General features: G+C 40.3%; 1 protein-coding gene across 14 annotated transcripts; it reads right to left on the bottom strand.

The window, feature by feature from the left end:
• Positions 1 to 1,112: 1,112 nt before the first annotated feature.
• Positions 1,113 to 23,895, bottom strand: GGPS1 (geranylgeranyl diphosphate synthase 1). 14 transcript variants are annotated; one of them, XM_074863159.1, is made up of 5 exons: positions 23,759 to 23,895; positions 19,040 to 19,132; positions 18,545 to 18,628; positions 9,857 to 9,927; positions 1,113 to 6,295 (listed from the first exon to the last, which is right to left on the bottom strand). In XM_074863159.1, exons 2-5 carry the CDS (start codon positions 19,104 to 19,106, stop codon positions 5,534 to 5,536), a joined length of 984 nt encoding a protein of 327 aa, XP_074719260.1. In that variant the 5' UTR covers positions 19,107 to 19,132; positions 23,759 to 23,895; the 3' UTR covers positions 1,113 to 5,533. The 14 variants fall into 14 exon arrangements, with proteins under 14 accessions (XP_074719260.1, XP_074719266.1, XP_074719261.1 ...); XM_074863165.1 differs by lacking the exons at positions 18,545 to 18,628; positions 23,759 to 23,895 and adding exons at positions 6,538 to 6,623; positions 7,803 to 7,977 and having other exon boundaries at positions 19,040 to 19,100; XM_074863160.1 differs by lacking the exon at positions 18,545 to 18,628.
• Positions 23,896 to 24,044: the final 149 nt, after the last annotated feature.

The raw sequence follows: 24,044 nt of genomic DNA, 5'->3' as shown, positions 1-24,044 counted from the left end.
GCAGTTTTTACATTTCTGGGAATAGCAATGACAATTCCTCCATACAGTTTCTACTTTGACCTGTACACCCCATCCCATCCCTCCAAAAAAGAGAGCATAAGTGGCAATAGGTTCTTCAGTTAAAGCCACAGAAAAACTACAGGAGTTAGTTCCATGCTTCATGTATTAACACTACAGTTATCTGAAATTCTATTTTTAGAGAACTTTGTGGTTTTTCCTTGCAAATACTTTTTTGCTTTTTCTTTTAATTTGTTCACATGACCTTGGTGTCAGTCTGATTTTAACAACTTAGGTTGATGAAAAGTTGTTATGCCTCCCTCAGCTAACAAATTCACTGCGGAAAAACATATACTAGATTTCAGCAAGAGAACAGGCCAGTTTGTGTATTTCAAAACACCATAACCAAAAATGTATGTGTTTGTCATTTGCCCTTTTTACAGACTTCAATAATTACTTCAATGAAGGATTAACTTATACCATATGCTCCAGAAATAGCAACTCAAACAGTATGAAGAGTGAAAATAATCTACTGTGATCCAGAAAAGACGCAACTGCTTACTGACAGCCTATAATTCATATACCAACAGAGAGTATTTTCATGGAGTTAAAAAGCAGAAAGTTATCTATGATTTCCCTTTACATCAGAGTTAGTCTTCCACACAAATTCATTCCAGGTTTTGCAGTGGTCTCCATGAAGTGTCATGTTAGGCCTTCTTGGGGTATCTCTCACAGTTCTCTGTGCTGTAGTAAACACCTTTTTCAACAAGTGAGAACTTACTTATTTCATAGGGCACACAGGTGAGGAAACACTATCAGGATTCATGTTTAACCTGCATCTTTAGTATAAATTTTGCAGATAATACGCTTGACACTGAATTTATGAATTATTCCCAGCCACACCTCACAAAGGTGCTTTCTAAAGTAATTACAAAGAAAATGATGCAGAAAAGGTGAACACAGGTGCTCAGCTATGAGCTTCCCAAAGTTATTTGGGAAGGATGTCAGTGTGAGGTAACAATCAAATCAAGTAGGCACATAGCAGATTATGGTTTACTGGCCTCAAGAATAGAAAGATTGTTAGAGAAAAAAAATACAGTAATGAAACAATGTACTCTGTTTTAGCTGTACCTTTAATCAAAACTTTAAGATGACATATGCAAGTTATTTAGATAACCATCAGAATAAATAATTTTTAATTTGAATATCCCTTACATTCTGTTTGGAAAGCACAGAGGGAAGCTCAGGGAAACTAACCACACTCTTCAGCCTTTGTTAGAAAAGTGAAGGAGATGCTGTAAGACAAGGTGAAATTACATGAGAGCCTAAAATGTATTTTCTTATTCTCTCAAATCCTTTCCCTGGCTCTGTTCTTGCCTCTGTCCACCTGCCAGCTCTGACATTCATCAGGCTCTTGCTGAGTGGGATAATTCATTAACCCAGACAAAAATTAACTTCTCTTCCCCAGGGGTAGCTAGTTAAGTTCTTTCACAAAAAGGCCTAACAGGCATTATCACCAAAGCAAAACAGGTGTTGAAAGCAAATGGGTAGGAGAGGGAAAGGAGCTCAAGCTATATGGGACAGAAATAATTTATGGCAGTATAAAATACATTACAGTCTTTCACTTGGAAAAAAGTTCCAGGCATTTCAAGACTGCAGAAAATCTTGGATTACTTTTGTGAAGTCATAGGATGAGCCAAGATTTAATGTCTGAAAAGCAGACCCAGGCTATTTTATTTGTCCAGGATCAAAACTGAGTTTGATGGTATTGTGTGTGCTATGGTATTAGTAGCAGAATAGAAATATATCTGAGAAAAGAATTACAATGAAAGTACTGAGCAAATAATACAAAGAATATAGTAAATACCAAACCAGAAACATAAAATAAGATTAAGACAGAACAAAGAAGAGCAACAGATGCCTATATAGCTCTTGCACATGAATAAAAGCCTGGCCCAATTCAGGGGTTCAATGCAGTTTTATATAAGAAGGTGCAAAAAACCCCCCAGATCCCATGTTTTATACCATATTAGCATTTAACAATAACCGGGGAAAGAAGCCCTTAATACAGGAAATTTCCCTATTTCCTGCCTGCCTGCACATGGAGGCATTTAGATATTTAATAATTAGCAAAATCAGCCATAAAGTTAAAAGCATAAAGAATTGTCAACAGCTACTTTCCCACTGCCATTAACACTTTCAGGCTGTTTGTATCAACAACTGGCTGATACATACAAATTTGCTCTTAGTGGGTACCTGAACAGCCTGAGCTCAAAGGAAGACAAGCTATCTCCTCACGGAGGTACTGAAACGATGCAATCTTCAGTATAATTGATGAGGATAACATCAGCCTTTGAAGAAGCAGACACAGATGTCCTGTCCAAGGGCTGGCCACTCAAGGACAGGTGACAGCATTCACTTACATCCAGGCAAGCCCAAAATCTGAAAACAGACTGAGGTAGGGGAAAATGCTGGAGACTGATGAGCATTTGCATTTCTCTTTATACACAGTGCAAGAGCTAAAGCCCCAGGAAATGTAGTAGTAACCTGATCAAAACAGAACTTGTTGGCAATGGTAGGAAGATGAGGGTAACAGTTCTGGCTCAGAGACTGACATTGAAACCAGCATCCCCTTTGTTTACCCATAGGCATTTCCACTTGCAACTCAGATTTCCATTCCACAGCAATGCAGCTCTTGGGAAGACCACGAAAAAACCCTACTCCCTGTATTGTGGGAGGCATAGCAACAGAGAGCAGCACTTACACAACTAAACTAATTTCTGCAGCCATGAGAACTCTCATGCTGCTTTATGAAACTGATTTTCCTAACATGTCTTAACACCAGGAGCTTGTACCACAGCCAATACTGGAGAATACTGATGAGGATGCATAGCCTCATCTTATGGCACCAAATACAAAATCTACCTTGACTATGAAGTATTATCACTGATGATGCTTAATACTTAAAGATGCTCTACCTGCTTAACAGATGAAGGGGAAAGATCCCAGCCTCTTCCAACTCCTGAATACATCAAGAAAAACCCTCAGAGGCCTCAGTTCATCCTAACCAAAGTGAAGAGCAATGATACTCTGCTTCTGGGCCTTTTAAGATATACCTTCAGAGTATGATTTGAATACTGGTATCAAAAGCCTTGAAGGCAGAAGAATTAAGACAGAGCTGTATGGTTTCTTGTTGGTTCAGCTTTCTTTTCTAGGGGTACTTTTCCCTTCTTACCCATTTGTGGTTTAAAGGGCCTACAGCTGGAAAACTTCCAATGTACTTACTCCTAAGTTAATGCAGGCACATCATGATATGGTATTAGAACAACACTGGTGTGAGTTGCCAAAATGAACCAAATAAGTGACAACATAGAAATCTCAGATAGTAGAGGTTTTATACAAAAATAAGAAAAACTACCTCATTAAGAATGTTCGATTACACAAAACTGTTTACATCCAGCAACTGAGCAGACATGAAATGGCACTAAGTGCACTTCGCATTGTATGTGTCAGTTACAATATCCTGATAGGCACAAGGTATCTTTTACAGTAAAACTAGGAGATTCTCCTGACAAGTTTTTCCAGTGCTCCCCCCCATTCAGTATCAGCTGCAACAGTGCTCAGAAACTCCCAAGACATGGCACAAAATAAACATTGTACTTCGCTGCAGATAGTATTTTCTCATAAAATATTAAAGATTTAACAGGCTTACCACTAAGCACTGGAAGTTATGAAAAAGGAATTATAATTTACTGTCATTAACATTAAAGGAAAGACACCTTTCACCAACTTTAAGCTATTCAGCCCTGGCAACCAGGTCCATTCAGTGAAAAGGCTATTATTCTGTGCCTAATCACAGAGCAGACAAAGATTTCTCCTCAGCATGCAGATAAAAGGGATAGTCTATCATCCATAACTGCATAATGTCTCTGACTGAAAGCAGTCATTCGGAATTTTTTTCATGCTTGATCACTTTCAGAATAATCTTAATGCTGCCCAGGGAAGACATTATAGCAACCTTCTTCAGTTAGTTTTCTGTGGGTTGAGACTATGACTCTCCCTGCTTTCCAGGTACAGTAAATGAACACCTGCATAAGACTATCCTTTAGCTGTCAGAAGCCAAGTACCTCTGGACATTTCTTTTGAGAGTATGCTTGAGCTAGAACCACTGCTAATAGCACCAGTCCTACCTTTGATCCAAACCATTACCTCCCTACACCAAAGCAAAGCTTTATGTACCTGTGAAGACTAAGAGAACTGAACCTGATTAAAGCCAGCCCAGCCAAGAAGAAACAAACACCTCTGCTTACACTTTGTTCACCTTTATATATATATCCATTTATATACAGATGAGCAGAGAGTTTTGTCACTTGTCAGCCCTCCTCCCCTCAATATCCCTCTGAGTTCTAGTTCTATTTCTGTATGTCTATGTACATAGTTTTAAAGCATTATTTAAGCAATTAACAAAACTGAAATGGTATTATAGCTTGTGGAACAAGATGCTATACTCTGTTTTAGCAAAAAATTACAGAACTTGTCTCTTTGGAGAGACCTGTAACATGCCTCCAGATAATAATTCAGAACAGGAATAAAGTATGAATTATGACTCAGCTCCTGGAAAAGCCCCTCCCAATTATAAGCAGAGCTTAGAAACCTGCACCAGTTATGGTGCCCTAAAGCTACCTGGTGTGAATCCCATTCCATTTCTAGCAGAGCTTACTATGTTGCTATTTACAGTTACATGTATGAGCTCTAATGCATAGCTTTAAGTCTCTGGCTACAAAATATTACCGTTTAAAAATCTAAAACCAGGAGATCAAAATTATTCACTGCAGAGCTGGCATCAGCAGCAAATTTACGCTTTGCTGATGCAATGAAAACTTTTCTCTAAGGTACTTAGAAATCTTTATAAAGCTGCTATTTCAGACTAAACATTAGTCTTATTTGCATATAAAGTACTATCTTCCTTAATTCACATGCCACTAAAAATATCCCCAGAAGCTGGATAGGATATTCACTTCAAACTTAGTAAGCTGATCCATCTGATATTCCCAAGTCTAACTTCAAAATACCACACAACAGTTCTACATGCATTGTGGTAGCAAGTATCTTTTGTTATTTAACATCATACATTTTGGTTTACTAGAGCGTTGTTTGAAAATGCACAATACTCATGTCAACCTAACTTAACACAGAATTTCTGCCAGAAACCTACAGTAGCATGGTTAAAGACGTGAGAGTTTTAGGCCTGAAATAATGCTGATGATTGTGTAAAGAAGATCACATTTAGATTCAAAACTTGTTTCAGTTCTAGTACATCTGCCTTAACAAAGCCATCTGTAAGCAGTTACAGTTAAGACTGTATAGATAATAGGGTATATATTTCAATATTCAATGAAAAATTGTTTTTAAGAGTAATTTCTGTAACATGGCTACAAGAGAAAGTTTTAAGCAAGACTGATTATCACATCTCTCAGATAGTGTGGTTATTCTCCTACTTTAAAAAGACTTTGAATCCACCCCAGGAGTTAAATTTTTAATTTTCAGTTTCTTTGAACATTTTGCTCAGCTGTTCAACTAGTGCTACAAGCTCAGGGTTTCCCCCAAGTGATTCAATTTGTTTATAGGCTTCACATTCAAGCTCTTTCAACGTATTTCGAGTGTACTCAAAGGAACCCACATTTTCAAGGTAATGTACACAGTATTTTTTTATATCTATGTTCTCTGTCCTTTGACGTAAAATGTTTTGCACCTGAGTACTTTCAGGTCTTGACCAAATTGCATGAATGGTTGGGAATGAGAACTTGCCCTCAGTTAAGTCTTCACAAAAACTCTTGTTTTCACTATATTCTTTGGAGTGCAAGTTGGCATAGTCATCTCTTATTTGGAAGAAGAGGCCAAGTGTGTTAAGAAGTGGCTTTAAGTCTTTTTTGTAATTTGAGAACAGCTGCATGAGGCCTACAGCTAATCCAAAGAGACCACCTGTCTTCTGCAGTACCATAGCTTTATATTCAGCTTCCGTAGGACAGGTGTAAGTATCCCTCCAGTAAATATCCAAGCCTTGACCTTTATGGAGTTCCAGAAGTTGACGGGTAAAAACTTTAACAGCATCTGGATGATCAAGGGTTAAAACCTTCTCTAAGCCAAGGAAATACACATAATTAGCACAGTTGATTACAGATGGAATTCCATAGATACTGTGTGCCACTGGAAAGCCCCGTCGTAGCTTTGAGTTATCTTCAATATCATCCACAAGTAGGCTTGCGTTGTGCAACATCTCTGTCACTTCAATGATAACCTATTACAAGAAGAGAAAGTTATTAAATCTCCCAACATAATTTAACCTCCGGTTTTGCAAGATTTTATTTAAAATGAATAAGGTTTTAAAGAATGATATTATCTATCACTGAGGTTCCCCTTTAGACCACTTGCTTTTACTGTTAATACAGATTTATGATTCTCTTCATCAGCCAGTTTGCTCTAAGTCCTGGATCATGTGGTCTGTCTTGTGTAATGTTTTCAGATTCAAAGCAAACTTACTGAAGTGTTTTGACTTGCATGCTCCTCTTCATTGCTGCTACAGTTCTAAAATATGCCACTGTCTAGGAGTCATGCAGTAACTGTTACTAGAAACATGAATAGAGGAAAAGAAAAGCAACTCAATGTTGGGACAAGTTTAGATTCACTAACCTGGGATCTTCCTAAGTCAGTTCTTGAGAGTGTCAGGTATCATCCATTAACACATTTGTTTTATAAACCTTGTTTTGATAAGTGGGAAGAGTTCGTCTTTCTTTCCCCACACTTCATGTAGTTATCTTCAGTACTGAGCTCTTAAAGGACAGACTATTCTCTCTGAAACATCATTTGGAAAATTCTTGGCAGAAAGGTAACAGCTACAACTTCTTTCGGGAAGCTTCCTACACACTTACTACTTGTTACTAGGTAAATCAATATCATACACCACCTGAAGTACACAATAAACTGTTAAGAACATCAAGCTTGTAGCTGACTGCATTTGACTAAAAATAAACCTTAACAATTCCAAAGCAGGACAATTCAACAAGAAATTAAGAGTTTTAACACTATATACTGTTTTTATTGCACAACTGCCATGCAAGGAACAGGTATATTCAGTACTTGCTTAAACGGAAATAAATTTAAGCATGTAAAACTGCATGCTGCATAAACTCACTGCAAAACACATCTGATTAAGATATGATTTTAAAGCTAATGAACGAATTGCGCTTGGTGGCTACAAACATCGCACTCAGTCAACAATCATCAAAACAACTGCTTCTAAAAAATACTAAGGCCACCATTAAATAGCGACAAGTACCTAGTATTGTCCTACTTGGTGGGTGCTGTAGGAAGTAGTAAGAGGGACTTCACAGCAAGCATTTTCTTGAGCAGCAAGCCACCTAGTGTTCAGTGACTACTGTCCCGAAGATTAAAACCCAAAACCCAGCAATCTAATTGTTTGTCCAAGATATGACTGCAAGAACAACCTACTTAAAAAGCACTGACTCATCTACCAGTTAGAAGTGAGCCCTACTTTGACCTGTAAAGATACGTTGTTGCCCACTGACTGTATCAGAGGACAGAATTGAAAGTAAGGAGCAAAAAGTTCAGACAGCAGAAAAAGCTTATTTTAGAAAACAGGAAGTAGCCTGAGGAAATGAAGAGACTGATTTTCATAACGAAAGCTGAAGAACCAGTACAGAATCTTATACTTTCTTACAGCCTTAGCCTATCTAATCAGTAGCTGCTGCACTATCACTTCAACACACAGATTTCTACCTCCTTACCTGCAATAGCTTGAAAATTTGCTTGGTCCTGTACTAGGCCATTTCAGTGCCTTCTTAGAAGAAAGTTCATCTGTCAAACCCAGTGTTCTCCAATTCAACAAGCTGAGTGTCTCAGTGCAGCATCAGATGGGTACTACAGATGCAGTAAGTTGGGGGTGGGGAAGAGATCATTTGGCTGAGAAAAAAGTGAAATGGTGGCAGCCAATAGTGAAATGAACTACCATGGAACAGTAGCCTCAACTGTATCATCTAAACAAGCTACATGAAGATCTAAGGTAAAAAAAAAGTCCCATAACAAGTGCCAGAATTCAGATTTTTAATAGAAGAATACACATAGCAGGAAGGGAATCAGGCTGCTGGACACCTGGGATGTCTTAAGAAGATTACAAGAGATGTCAAAGATGACTAGAGGTAGTCCTCCAGACTTCAACAATCTTAACTTATTATAATTAGTACAAGTATGCACAAAATCAGTAATAATTGTGTCAGGATGCAGGTTAAAAGACAACAGGGCCTTTTGTTCTCAAATGACCTGAAGAATAAAAATATTAAGTTCTATCACAACAGTTTAAGTGGTAAAGGAAACATTAAAGTGTTGGTTTTCTTCATAAAGATAACCAAAACAAGTGCTCTAAGTTTTCAATAATGGTTACATGATTATCAGTTTAAAGTTGACAGGTAGAACTGGTAACTTCTGTTCAGAGGCACTGCATCTTTAATTTAGTATAGTGCATGAGAGAAGATGGACCCATACTGTCACAGGTGCTCAGCAAAACAGCAAGAGGCAACAGTCAGACTGCAGCATAAGAAAGCCCAGTTGGACAGAATGGAAAAGTTTGTTATCATGGAAGGGGTTCAGCACAGAAAGACAGGACCTGAGAAACTGAAGAATCCACATCCTCAGATTTTCAAAACTTAGCAAGGCCCCCAGAAGCCTAAAGTAGCTACGAAGAAAGCCCTGCTTTAAGCAGAGGGTTATCCTAGATAATTTCTAGTGGCTTCTTCCAGTTTGAGTTCTGATCTATATTAAGACTAAATCCATGCATACAATACACAGGTTGCTATATAATACATTTTATTTGGGTATGTAGCTGAGCACAAAGGGTAAGATGTGTCTAGCTGGAAGCCAGAATAAATCTGGCTAAAGATATAGACAGGTTGGAAAAAGAAGAGTTACTAGATGAATGCAGCCTCTTCCTTCATTGTTTAAATCACTTAAACCATTTTGCTACTTGAGGACTAGGAAGTAGCCTCCTCTCTTAAGCCACCCTAAAGAAGACTCCTTCACAAACTCAAGATACTTCTGCCAACAATTAATGAAATTAACTAGGAACCAGCTGAGTAAGAGTCAAAAAACATAACTGGTTATTTTTATTCCTTATATTGTCTTGGACACAGGGAATCTTCTGCACTCCCTATGTGCAGTTTAGCAAAACTGTTAGTCTAACCAAGAAGATAATGTTTCATTTGACAAGACACAGTTTAGATACACAGCCACAAATCTTGCACAGATCTGTCCAACAGAAAAGCAAAAGGGAAGAAGAATTCCTAGTTTAGTTCTTCTCATTAGAGAGTAAGGACTCTAGACTGTATGATAAACCCACAGTTTTAGGTCCAGAACATGAAGCGCTTTGTGAAGTTGATTTAACTGCTGTCTGTTATTCTTGTATCACAGTCATAAGATTTTTATTTTCAACCATTATATTTGTGTAGTTTACAAGGTAACTGTCTAGCTTCTTTCATAAGCAATTTAAAACTCAATGTTAATAACTGAGTGATGTTAAGTGGGTAACAATGGTAGCGGCTTATCTATAACTTAAAAGGTTGAGCACACTTGGAAAGTAGTAACTATTCTACATAAGACAAGTAATTTCTTTAGTGCTACATCACAGTCAAAGCTTTGCACTAAAGTTGTTTTCCTGAAAGTTTACTTTAATATATTCAGAAATTAGTGCACTTAAGATTTCTGATCATTTAAGCTATGTTAGAGAACCATCTCTTATCAGTAGTCTTGGAAGATAGATAACAGCCCTTTAAAAATAATTAGCCAGTACCTGTATTTTATCTTGTGGAACATTCAGCCAGTGATTAAAGGCCTGTGACAGTTTGGTTCTCACTTGCTTACCTACAATAAAAATATTATAGGCATTTATAAAAATCACGTAGTTCATTATTAGGGCCAACAGTTTGTCTTAACAACTATAGCTGACTTGAGAGCAGTAAACTGATCAGTGTGATAACCTGAAAGCAGAAAATATATCTTAGTGTGTAGCTTATTTCCTCATTGTATAGACATCAATTATCAGCAACTTCCATTTTAAACATTTCACAGTAATACGCAAAGCACATTTACCAGTTACTGTATTTAGTTGTGGCAGTTTAATTAGTAAGTGATCCTGAGTATGTTGGTAACCTGTACAGATCAGCTTCCTACATCTGAAAGTAAGCCCTAGTTTGCCAGGCACGTTGATTTTGTATATGTACAGATTAAGAAGTTTCAATTATGATTCATTATTAGTTCGAGATACAGATATTTGTTGAGTATCTATTTCCATCCATTTTTAGGTCTTTCTCCTGTAGTACTCTTCACTTGCTATTCATAATTTGTAACACAGGAAAGTGACATTTGATATACTTACTAAATAACTCTTAACAAAAATCTGAACAGAACATTCCAAACAGAATAGAACTTTCCAAGAATTCAGACATTTATACGCGAAAAGCCTACCTACAAATAATAGGATTTGTTCCGCTTTGGCTAATTCTAGTTTGGTGGAACCAAGCAGTCACCCTGTTTCACAGGAATGAAAGATCAAAAGTCCAAGTTCAGTGTTAAAATAAGCATTACTATTAAACCCAGATAAGATCAACTGTCTTGTAAAGTGTAATAGAAGCTAACCTATATGCCTATAAATTATTGATGCTAGCTTTCTTTAATAAATTGCCAGAAGTCATGTACAAATTCAGTGTCTACTGATGATCAATATGAAATAAAGTTATCCCCTACACACACTGAGACAATGCTGCTCTTAACTTTGAGAAGTTCAGCTATGTACAAGATCTCTGAATAACTGCAAGACAGGTTTAGACAAACAGCTCTGCATACACAGCTCACACCAACAAGGCCTCTGGAAAGAGTTTTACATAAACTTCAAAGCAGTGTGACCTAGACAGTGGGTTCCATACCCACTCAAGATGTACTGAGACTTAAACCTAATGATTCTGCAATATTAGTCCTCACATTGATGATGCATCTTGCCCATAGCACTGAGGAAATTTCTACATTTGAATCTCTCCCTAAGGCTTCTCTATCACTGTGTGACCAGCACATACAGAACAGAATAATAAAAATGGGTAGATTCACTTGCAGTGTTATACCCTGGAGAAACCAGACTGAGGATTTTTCCTTTTCTAATTAAGTCACCACCAGGTTAGCAATAGCTTTGTGGTTTGGGCTCTGTAGCAAGGGCGATAACCTTCCTCCCTGGCTCAGAGGGCTTCAATTTTTGCCTCAGTTCTCAAAGATTTCTACTGTTTCCTATCACCACCATCTTTTAGTTTTCATCAGAAGAGACTAATGAAAAGGTGCGTCTTCTTTCCTCTAACAGCTTTGTCCTCTGGCTCTGTCCTGTGTGAAAGGGCACTCTTACCTGGACATACACTGTCATTGGCTTGCGTTCTCCATTTTTGCTTTCTGTGCTCAGTTTTAAACACTAACAGATTTCTGCAGAAGGGAGGGATTGTTTTGTCTCTCAAACATCAGAACAGATATTTTACGCTCCTCATGGCAGGCTTTCTTTCTATCAGGAAAGTACATAACTGGTTCTAAATTATTTTTTTAAAACCTGTTTATTTAAATCAATAATTTGCTGACTTAGAAGTTCAGTATTTTAACACAGGTAACCAGAATTCAAATTTAAATACAAAATTAGAGTAGTACCCAAGAGTTTAAAAACCTCTTACATTAACTAAGCACCACCACTAATTCAAGTTAGACCTGCTTCTGACAACATCTGTAGATAGTAAGGATTTGAAACACTTCAAACACTGATATTTCCCACCTTTCCCCCATGTGGTTAGACCAGATTTTAGCCAGATTGGCTCCCTGACCTGACTCACTACACACTTGTGACCACCAGTACTGTGTAAGGGGAGGGTCAAAATAACCTCCATCAGAGGTTCAATATTTTATTTTTAAATAATGGCATGAGTTAACTGAGGAGAAATTTTGCTCAAAAATATTGAGAATAACTATTACAAACATCTGCCAAACTACATGGCTTGCCAGTTAAGTATTAACAAATATTTCAGTACATCCGTAAAGAAAACTACTCAGACAATATCACATTAAGGAAGTGTACCTTATCTTCAGCTCTTTATTCACTTCTAAGTTACATTGATACAGACAACACCTACTTTTTTTACATTAAGCAGCTAATTCTGTTTTTCTGAATGTGTTTCCTAGAAAATATGCTTATGGAATGCTGGATGTTCAGCAACAAGTGTTATTTCGTCATGGGGAACATAACTACTAGCACACACTCTAAACGGATTATTAACATGCACAATGGATTTAGCCACTTCAGTTCCTTAGTACAGGCAGCATTTGAATTGTTAACTTGTCTACCTTGACTAACAAGGCTGTCTAGACACTGACTATTCAAGGAAAAACCACTATCTGTATAGGGAAGCATCCATCTTTCCTTTTATAGGTGCAGATTTGCTTGTGTGAGCCCTGTTAAAGGACATTATTTCTACATAAATGTTATTTTATCTTGTTCTGAAGTCAATCCTACCCAATCTATATGATATTACAACAATTTTCTGTATGCTTGTTTTATGCCTATAGCCATGCTATGATGGCAAAAGACAAAACCCCTCTAATACTGGTCTCAAAAACTTGGATGCAGAAGCCTCCATTCCTTGCTACACCTCTCTTCTCGCCAAACTAGAGGAGACAACAATCCAGGGACACTAGGACAAAATCAAAATGAGTAAAACTTAACTCTGGCAGAATTATCCAGTTTCTTCACTGTCATGTGTCACTGCTCTGTTAATTATTCTAAGCAGACTATTGTAAAACTGAAGAATATAGAGGTCTGACTTCCAAAATTAGAAGCTCTTCCTACTGTATAGAGCTATAACAGACATTACTGCACCAAGCTTTTATCAAAGTTATGCTAAATGCATTTGGTTTAATCTGCTTAGGACCCCAGTATGACCCAAATCAACAGCAACTATGGGAAGATTTTCTCCTTAGTAATGCCGGATGGAAAAGGTGAGAAAAAAACCATTCAGAACATAACAGACTCACACTGATGAAATTCCTTCTACAGATAAGAATGTAAAACCCTTATCCTTGAAACAAAGACCAAGTTAGATTAAAGATGTTGTACTGAGGACAATCCCTCCCACCCCTTCAGACAGATAAGATGCTTCTCTGAAGAAAAGAAAAAAAGTCAGCTTGACTTACTTTCTATATACCCAGTTGTTCTTGTGACAGGGTACAGACCTAAAACCCACAGACCTCCAGCTCTGGACAGGGTCCTGATTAGTATTTCTTCACTCTTGCTGCATTAAAGTGACCATAAATTATGCCCTTAGGGCAGCACCCCACTTACAGTGAGGGTACATAAAAGGGCTAGAACAGCATGGTAAAGAGCAGAGGGACTATTAACCTAGCCCTCATTAGAGTCTCACTAAGCTAACTCAACTCATTACCCCAGCAGAAAACTGTCTGCTTTTTGCTAGGTTAGCTTTCTGCCAGCTTTATATACTGAGTCAGCTTGTAAAGTGGATCTGCCAGAGTTAGTACAGGTTAAGCAGCAGATGCTGAGAGCCAGGGGAAGGGGGCATTGCCCTTCTGGAGGAAGCAAGCTACTGTATTACCTCAGCTATATTGTACACTTTCATGTTTAGCTCTGTCCTCTGATGGATTAGGGTTAAACGGATAAATTCCCCAAGCAGACCTCCCTACACAGCTACAAGAACACTACAGCCAGCATAAGTGAACTGCAGGAAGAGAAGCAAAGAGAGCAGCCATATATACTTTTAAACCTGGGCAGCCACTTATTACAGATCAAGGTCACTGTAGAATCGTTTAGCTTAGCTCTCTGTTCAAAACAGGGTTAACCTCTCCAGGGTTGTGATGCTGATTTTTGTCTTGTTCCTTCTCCTCAGGATCCTGAATGCTATCATCTCATGGTCACTACAGCCAAGGTTGCCCTGGTCTTAACGTCCTAACCAATTCTTTGTTGTTTCTAAGTGTGAGGTCCAGCATAATGCCTGCCTTTATTAGCTCCTTTATCACCTGTGTTAGCAAGTGGTCACTAGTGCATTCCAGAAACCTCCTGGGTTGCCTGTGCCCTGCTCTGTTGATTCTTTCACCAGATACTAAAGTAGCTGAGGTCTCATGAGGACCAGGGCCTGTAAATGAGGCATCTTCCAGTTGTCTAAAGGCCTCATCTACTTCTTCCTGCCCAGGTGGTCTGTAGCAAAGACCCACTACAGCGTGACCCCTGTTGATCTGCCCTCTAATCTTAACCCATAAACTCTCAACAGGCTTATGTGACCAAAGGCAGAGCTCCATGCAGTTCAGCTGGTCTTTCACATAAAAGGCAACTCCCATTCCTTGCTATCCCAGAGTGCCTTCCTAAGCAGTCCATATCCATTCCTTGCAGGGCTCCAGCTATGTGAGCTATACCACATCAGATACCCCAATAAAACTGCAACCCTGCAACTGCCTGCAGCCATCTAACTTCTCCTGTTTATTCCCCATGCTGTACGCATTTGTGTAGAGGCACTTCAGAGAGGCACCCAATCCTGCAGATCTCCAGAAAAAGTGCGAGCTTCCCCCATCATGTTGTCCTGTTCACACTTCCTTGTTTGAGTGCATCCACCTGGGATGGGCTGCCTTCAGGTGCCTGTTGTCCACATCAGCCTACAGCCTTTGTCTGTAAGTTTACCATTTCCTTACTTGACTGTGTGTAGGCATTCCCCTCTATTGTAATACCTACTTTAAGTCCCTTCTCATCAGGTTGCTCAGCCTGTTGGTAGAGACGCTTTTGCTCTGACTTGGGTAAGGTGGATGCTATCTCCTCCTGGTAGTCCCATGGTCATAAAACCCAAATCTCTATCAATATCAGCTCTGCAACTAACTAGCTGTTGACAGGCAGGATCTGTCTGTTCCTCTTGATGGTGAGGGGAAGGGGGTTGAGGATCATGGAGAAAAGTCACCTGGTTTCCTGTGCCCTTGGCCCCCATTCCAAAAGCCATATAGTCATGCTTGATAAGCTCCAGGCATCCCCTTGCTATATCCATTAGTGCTCAAGTGGAAGAGCTGCAGGGTTAAGTAGTCCGAGGGTGAAACACCTTGGCAGTCCCTCCATAACATCCCTGATGAGTTACCCACAAGCAGCAAACTTCCCTAGGACAGAAGCTCAGAGAGAGGCCTCTGTCCCTTGCAGGAGTCAGTCTCCCCACTACTATCACTTCTACCGCCACTGATGCTTTGTTGTACACAGAGCTTCCAGCCATGTGTCTTCTTCCAGTGCACTAAATTTATCTGACAATTATACATCTACTCAAGGAACAGGAACCTTTCTCCTGGTGCTAGAAGCCATCAGCTCCCAGTCTTCACCATTGTGAGAGTATCCATTTCCCATCCTGATATACACAGACTGTTCCTGCCATTCCTTCACTATACCTGGAGGTTTCAGGCTCTTGCACAGCATCAGAAATTACAAAAAGCAAGACACTGCAGATTCAGTCTGCTGACCCCCTTTTGCTGCTCCTTTGATTGGTGACACACATTTTCCACCACAGCACACCTTTTAGGGGCAGGGACGTCACTTTCTTCTGGTCCAGTGGGTGCCCTCAGGCATCCCTGCAGCCTCTCTCAGGAACTTGACCCAAGTTGAGGCCTCTGATGTGCTAAGTGTAGATGTGCCAGTGGTAGGAAACATGCCCTGCAGTGCTTACCTCCTTCACCAAGCTGGTCAAGTGCAACAACCCAGTAAAAAAAGCTGAAAAACAAAAGCCAGTCTTGATTGTTTAGCTTGTTGAACAAGCCCAGGAAAGGCTGCAGCCAAGACCAGAGGGACATGAAAGGGAAGATGCACAGTCATCAATGGGATCAGAATCTACCTCCTTCAATAGCAAGCTGTTTACTATGTCGGTTTTACTGCAACTGAAACTCCACATTCTCCTTAGTGCTGCAAAACAGCTACTGCTGTTAATCCAGCCATTTAGAGATAAAAGATTCATCGTGTGAATCAGGGCATTTTTGAGACAAACCATATTGAAATTCATGAACATTAGTCCTGTTTATTGCACTTTGTTTACAAAACTGAAGGATGGAATACTAGATTAAGCAGAACACCACTATAAACTAATATTGCACTGTTCTACTACAGTAAGATTTTGCAAGAAAAGTTACTGTTTCAGAATGTATGTTCTCTCAAACACTAAATCGTTACTGAAGGAATAAACATTAATCACCACACTAGCAGTTAAAATAGCCACATAGTAAAAAAAACCTTAAACCTAGTAGCTTCTCTATCCTAGTGCTGTTGAAGTCAAAGAATCAGACAAGCTTAGTTTCAGTATCAGCCCCAAACTGTTACCATTAGAAGTCCCATTTCATTAATGGGAAGCAGAGTAATCAGCTTCAGTATTGAGGAATTAATCCTTAGCAGTTATAAAAATTTGTGTTCTTACACCACAGACATTACCAGGCACTTTTTTTTTTCCAAACAACCTTAATACTGTTACACAATCCCTTTTTATGTAAACAAAGTTTGATATGTATCTAAGTTCATTCAAGTTCTCATAGGTTACTAAACCATCTGGAGAGTTTGTTTTTTAACTAGTCTTAAAAGATAAGCAAGTGGACTATTGTAGGGCCACAAGTGTATGTATTTGATACTCAGCCAAGCTTTCTGCAAAAGCCCCTCAGAGCTCAGGCTGATCCAGCACAAACAGCTCCTTGTCCCAGATCACTAACAAGACAAGAGAAAATTAACTAGGCAAGTTTTTAGCAGGTTGGGTGATTGATACTACTTAATCATTTGGCTAGCAAGCTGAGAACTGGCACCAGTTAAGAAGCAGGAGAATACTGCCAGGAGCACAAGGAAGATGGAATGAAACTGCCTCTTTCAGCAAGTTTGTTAGATTAGCTCAGGCATCTCATTTGGGCTCCACCCTAATTATGAACAGCTAGCACATGCCCAACTTTTTCCTCTCACCCAGAATTGGCACTCATACTGATTCCAAGGTTCACACAAGTAACTGGCTCCTACTGATCTGTACTTGGCATAGCTGACTTTGGGCAAAGCCAGTGTTTCAGAAACAGTAAACATCCAGCTATATGATTGCAAACCCTCACTGCTTCACCAGTTACTCGGTACAAGCTTTCCACAGGTACACACCACTTTTACCTGCCTGGTTTAAGAGAAGTCTTCCCTTCTGAATCACGTCACCATTTCTGCATAGAGAGAAGTGTATCTTATATCTCACCTTCCCCAAAACTTAAATTAAATAAACACAAGATCAACGTGTTGAAGTGAACAACCAGATTTATGATAGTTTAGCAGGAGAGGACATAAAATGCTTGCACTGTCAGTAAGTAAAACATCAGCATAGAGTGATCAGGGTTGAACTCACTCACAAAGTATAGGAATTTAGCCACAGGAGTCAAGGTGGGAAGGTTAAGTGTATATCCTAGATGCATCATTTAAAGCAAAAGCTAACTGAAGAGATTAGTCAAGCACTTTTGCCCATGGAAGCTTTTGGGTACTTTTTGACTGTTGTGTATTTCCTACCAGGAAGCTGGGCTTCTTTTGCTGGTACCTACAATAGCCTAAAAAATAGCTAAAGCAACTAAAGATGCAGAGGTGTTACAATATACTGTGGTTATATGAGATAATCTAACTAAACAAAAAGTACACTTAAAGATGATGTTGGAAGAAAGTAAATTTCTTCAGGACCAGCTCTCAGAATGCTCTTCAGGATATCATAGACTCATTCTCAAGGTAGTTCCCTAGCAAAACCACCACCCAGTTCAACATACCCAAATGGAATATACTGTAAGGAAATGGGAAACGAGCTTTCTGGCATTAAAAAGGCATGGTACTGCCAAATTCTTTCCTTTTCTTATTTTTCAACTCAAGTAATGCTAACTGCCAAGTCAAATGAAATCACTAATGTAGACAAGACAATCCTGGATATTTGTAGAGATTAATAATGAAATTCATTATACACAGGTATAATGAATTAGGACTCACAAGACCCACCCTGCTGATATACAGGTCTTGTTGCAGATGTGCAAAAGCCACTTTGTACTATGCCTGTAATTCATTATAGTACTTGTCTAGACAGAAGGTCTTCTACCCCAGACATAATTTTGGTCAGAATCATTTTCCTTAATATTTACCACATTTTGTACCTTCCTTAACTCCACCAATATGCAGTATAAGCTGGACAGAATGCAACCACATAATAGTCCAAATGGCAAAGTAGTTCCACCACTATTTTTACAAAGTTAGTCACTTTGATAGCTTGTATGGTCTTCCTTATGCTTTAGGTGTAAAGTAAAAGCCAGAGCAAAAAATCTGTCTGTTTAGTCAAAGAGGCTTCCCAGAGGCATAACCATACAGTAGTTCTCTATCAAACTGCCTCCCAAATTCTGTTACAATAGGTACTGTTCAAGAATGAAAACTACATTTGAATGTGTTGCTAGTCACCTGATACCACACAAGGACTGGTTGATCGTCTGGCAAGTGAAGCAATCCAGGGACAGCCAAAATTGGCTGTAAGAATGCCTGGCCCTACAAATACCAGGGAGAAGAACTTACACAAAAGAACAGGGCTATTAAGAAAAAACAAACAACCCACACTACTCCATTGAGTCCAGTATAGCCAGCAGATAAACTCAGGGCTGATGACATTTTGTTCTTTAAGAATGGGATCAAGTCTTCAGTACTTGCCCTTATCAGTTTTAAAAAGTAGCAAGTCAGCTACTCTGAATGGAGAACAAGAGTAACTGAAACACTACTTATACTGCAATATTCTCAAGAGCTATTGTACCAATCTCACTAAAAAGGGTGGTTCTACAAGAGGAAGAAAAGAACAAATTTTAATCAAGAATGGATAAACTTATTGGCTTATACTTCCTGAGACAAAAGTTGCTATAAAAACAATTTTTATATTTAAAATCAACACAGTACAAAGAAACTTGCCTGGTAGTTGAAGTAAATACTGGTATGGCTCTAGGATTCTTTTAGATGTTTCATCCATCTCATCCATTTCTTTATTTTGTAAGAGGTAGTTCACTGTTAAAGAAAGTGTTATTAACACTATTTAGATCAAAAATAAGGGAAGTAAAACAGATGCATACAATTAATAAAGTCAGCTGACTTCAAGGTTAGGTGCAAATATTTGAATTTTGAACATGCCACCTTCAGTTAATATTACCTTCACTACATAAAAAAGTTTTCTGGATGTCATTTAGAAAAGAAACAAGCATGTGTACTAAATACAGGTTTTTTTTCATTATTCATGGATAATGTTTAAACCAAGTCCTAGACTTTGTTTGCTCTTTTATATGTATTACAGGGCTTAGATGATAAAGTATTTAAAACATCAGCATTCACAACAATGAAGCTCCACTGTAAGTCTTTAGAGAAGACACTCAGCACATACAAAACCTCATATGATTAATCTGATTAGACCTCCCTAAATGCTTTCCCCATACAAAAGTGGAGACACCTAAGAGCAGAAAATACACCTCACACCAAAGCAACCTAAACAAGTTGAACACTAGCTTCAGCCTTCTGATAGAATTCTTCAGTCCTGTTTTAAAAGGTAGAACAGGAATATACCATTTTCTTACCTCTGTTTAAGTATACAGACATCTTTACACTTTCTCATATACTATATACATCATAGACTCTTATGATAAATCTTTTAGGATCCATTCCCTACATAGCTCAACAATTTTCTATTGATTATGTTTCAGTTCACATACCTTTGGTCATCTATATCTGGATTTTTTTTTCAGACTGTTTTCTAGGATAGATTTTCTGTCCTTTCACCTCTAGCCTTCCTTGCTGCACTGCAGATGCAGCAGCTCAAAACAATTCTTCTAATGTCATTTTAAGACAGGAACTGCAGCAGTAGCATAAAGTCTCATGCTACTTCAGCATCATTTCTCAGCTACTTAGCTGGAAAGGATGTACTTTTTGCCCCTGGAGAAACTGAATAGTTATATAAATTATCCATAAAAAGGACTATTTTAAAGTGATATTTGTAAGTATGGATTGACACGTTTTTAATATAGGTACACTAAGGGGAGTGTTTAACTGAGTGGAATAAACTGTGTTCCACACTTGCCCAAAATAATCCAGCAATACTTTCCCATCAAAACCGCAAAAGATCAGCATTAAGATTACTGCTTCCACTTGAGCTACCTGGACACACTGGTATTTGTCATCATTCATGACCCTTCCCTTTCAGTATAGCTCAGTCAGTTCCCATCTACTCCCATTTCCACCACACTCATAAGTATTTGTAGCAGCCCAAGCTTGGAAACCGATCTGCATTAATAACTACTTTCCAAGCTTAGGTGTGGATCAATTCCTTTATTCACTTCACTGCATATGTTAACCAAATGGATCAGCACTTCAGGGGCAAGGAAGGCTATTTAAGCAAACACAGTTGCCAACAAAACGCTCATAAGACTGCACCTTTTGGGAAACCTTTGCATACTTTCTTAGCAGAAATGCCACAATAAGGAGTACAGCCTTTCCATCCTATCCCATGGTGTGCCAGCAGAACTAGCTGTCAGGCCACACAGTAATCTAAATCAGATTTGACACCCTCAACTCCCTGTTTTGTTTTCAGCTTGTGGGTAGAGCTGAAGGGATAGGAACTGCTTTTAAGCCGGCACTGCCACTGAGAGTCAGCTGTCAAACCGTACCTTTACATATCAAGCATAAGTCTCAAAGGACTTCGCTGAGGAAGTGAAATCAAAAAGATTATCACAGTCCACCTCCAGATGTTTTAAGCAGAAAGAAGCTGGTAGAGATGGATATAAGGACATACTATCAACTTAGCAACTCTCCTGTGACTATTATTTGTCAAAAAGCCACACAGATGGTTTAGAATTGAAAGTGCCTAGCTATCCAACATAGCTGGGAAGAGATGTTAGGGTTGGAATTGCTCCTCTGTAAAAGCTACCGCTTAAAAGTTAATATTAAAAGTTCTTCCTCTCCCCCCAGGGAATTAGGAGGTTTCTTGCCTGTCTGTAGGACACTAAGACAATATTCAGAATCCCCAACTAACTTGAAATTCACTAGTATTACACAGCATGAAACTAAATATTTGCTTCTTTTGTCACAAAGCTAATAGGAGCCCACCTGAAATGCTGCTGTGCTTATCACCAGAAAATTAGTCAGGCACTTATCCCACAAGTGCCAAGATCTATTTTTTTTTTTTTAATAAAAGGGAAGCAAAAAAGTAACAGACAAAGAGTGGATGGTAACTTAGCTTAAATCACTATAGAGTTCAACTTTTCTAGACTGCTATGCTACCTTTAAATGAAGTGATAGGTAACCTCCACTACGGGAAAATGTAGCTGTCTCATGAACAATCAGACTGTTTCTCATCTAACACACCCACCAAAGCCAGAACAGTGAGCAGAATCTCCCCCAAACTTATACAAAGAAAGGGACACTTAAATAAATATGTAAATGACGTTGCTTATAAAGGTCTGTAAGCAAGAATACGATATGAGACTTGTAGTATTACTTCTCTTTGACACACTTGGGAAATGCTTGATATTAAAGGTTTCCTGCCTAGGTGACTGACCAATTTACTATGGAAGTTACACTGTTGCAGAAAGTCTTCTCAGTGAAGACATTTAGAGGCAAGATCTCAGTCAGCACCTCCTAATAAAAAGTAGAACTGCCAGGAGTTAAGCAGTAAATTAAAAGGAATGCAAAGCCTTTTGTTAGTGAAAGTGCAAGAATTGATTACACATACAAGGATTAAAGCAGTTAAGGGCATTTTGCCTTTTAAACCAGTACACACACTTGGTGCATTTCAATTTACGCATGACTAAGTTATTTTTCCAGTTATTCCTCAGTATCCCCACATAAGCACACAGAACAGCTGTTATGGGCACAGGCCATGCAATCACAACAGAGAGCCCACAGAATTGCTTCAGACTGCAACAAACCTCTCTGACAATCTCTTTGAAAATACACAAGACACTAGAATAAAATGGTGACACGGGCTTCCATAAGTCAGAACTACTCTAAAACTATACTTGAAGCTGTGATCTGTGCCTAGGAGCTTTCTAGAGAGGATGCAAATAATTTTAATTCTAGGTTACACGTCAAGAAACATCTTCACTTTGGAACTTGGTAAAACGGCTTCTCACCCCATCCCTTCCAACCCATTCTTCAGAATATTCTCTCCCTTCTCCAAATTAAGGGAATACGATCACTGAAATTGTCTGGGTTAAATATACAGATGGTATTTTAAAAAGCGATGTTATCTCAGTGGCTTCAACAGTACGGTTACACAGAAAATAAAGAAGATCCACCATAGGAGCAGAGAGCCATAAGTGCAAAGAAACCATCCAGAAAGTTCCTAAATCGGCTCCATCACAGAATTTAAAGAGTGGAGACACTGGTTTCATTGTAACCAGTGAAAAAGAAAGTCCCAGATAGGGGGATGTAGGAGTGAGAAAGTGTGTTTCAGAAGGAATACACAGAAACTGTTCTGAATGTGTATTGTTTCAAAGAGGCTATCAAGGCTCTCAATCCAAATGTAATTTGGGCAGGATGCTTGTCACCTTAGTCCACATTCTCATTCTAATTAGTAGAGTCTTCTTTACAATCCTTCCTAGGCCGATATCGAACAAAACCTTGTATTCAACTTAAGGGTAGGCAACTTCCCCCAAGTGTAAGGGTAGTCACACACTTTCCCCGAAGATGCAGCTAAGTAAACAAGCAGCTTTCCACATCTCCAATTTCAACACTAACGCCAGAACAACAACAACACGCTATTGATGGAATTGGGCTTCGATTTTAATAGGATTTCCAGATACAATGGAGCACGAACGTTACAGAAGCCAGACAACACCACCTGGGCTGTCAAACTCCTGGCACTATGCTGTGACAGGTCACAGGCAGAAGACAGAAAACGAGCAGGTAGAAACCGTGACTACTCCTGAATCGCTTCTCAGATTAAAACTGCCATTTTGCAACCAACATAAAAGTTGTTGCCCTGCTTGCAGATACCTAACCCCCGCCCAAAACGCCAGTGTCAAACCAAAGGAAAGAGGGTTCATTTTCCAGAGCTCAACTTAAGAGATGTAAACGCGACAGAGACGGCACAGCCTCCCCAGCTGCTTCCACAGCCCCAAGGCGAGCAGCCCAGCCTCGCCAGCGCCATTTTAGATAAAGCGAGACCGAGAGCCGAGGGCTCCTCGCTCCCCCTACCCGCCGTCCACCCCCATTTTCTGATCTGCGCTGCCGGTAGCCAGGCTCGGTCGCCGGGGAGGGAAGCGCCGCCCGCCGCCACTCCGGCGCAGCCCCGGCCCCCCAGCGCTCAGCCAGCCCGCCCCGGCGACGGCGCCGCTGCCCGCCGGCGCCGCCCAGCACTGACGGCGGCGGACGCCGGCTCCGGCCGCCCTTCCCCCGCGCCCCTTCCCGGCCCCCTTCCGGGCAGCCCGCCAGCCCCTCCTGGGCGGGGCGGCCGCGGGACCCGCTCCCCCCGCAGCCGGGCTGGCCCTCGCCGCCCGACCCTGCGTGGCGGGGAAGGACCGGCTCCGCGGAGGAGCACGCTCCCACTTCCCCCGCCCGGACCCGACGCCGGGCGGTGACAGCGCCTCCCGCCAGCAACGGCCGGCTAACGGGCACCCGGCCGCAGCCCGGGCGGCCGCCGCTCACCTCGCCGCCACCGCCAGCCGGAGCCGCGCCCCGCTCTCCCAAGCAGCCTCCGTCCGCAGCAGTGGCGGCGGCAGCGCTCGAAGCGCCGCCCCCTTCCGCTCCGCCGGGCGCCACCTTCCCCTCTTGGGGGAAAATGCGCCACCAGCGCCCCACCGCGCAGGCGCCAGCCTTGCCCCCTCGGCTCATTAGCATTCGGCGAGGGCCCCGGCTCCTCGCGGCGGCCGCGCGCGGTGCGCCCTGGGAGGCGTAGTCCGCGCGCCGCGCCGCGCCGCTTCGCGGGCCGGGA

The sequence above is a fragment of the Strix uralensis genome, chromosome 3, assembly GCF_047716275.1.
Source record: "Strix uralensis isolate ZFMK-TIS-50842 chromosome 3, bStrUra1, whole genome shotgun sequence".
Classification (NCBI taxonomy): Eukaryota; Metazoa; Chordata; class Aves; order Strigiformes; family Strigidae; genus Strix; species Strix uralensis.
Note: the sequence above shows the minus strand (reverse complement) of the source record. Positions and strands in the feature narration are given on the sequence as shown.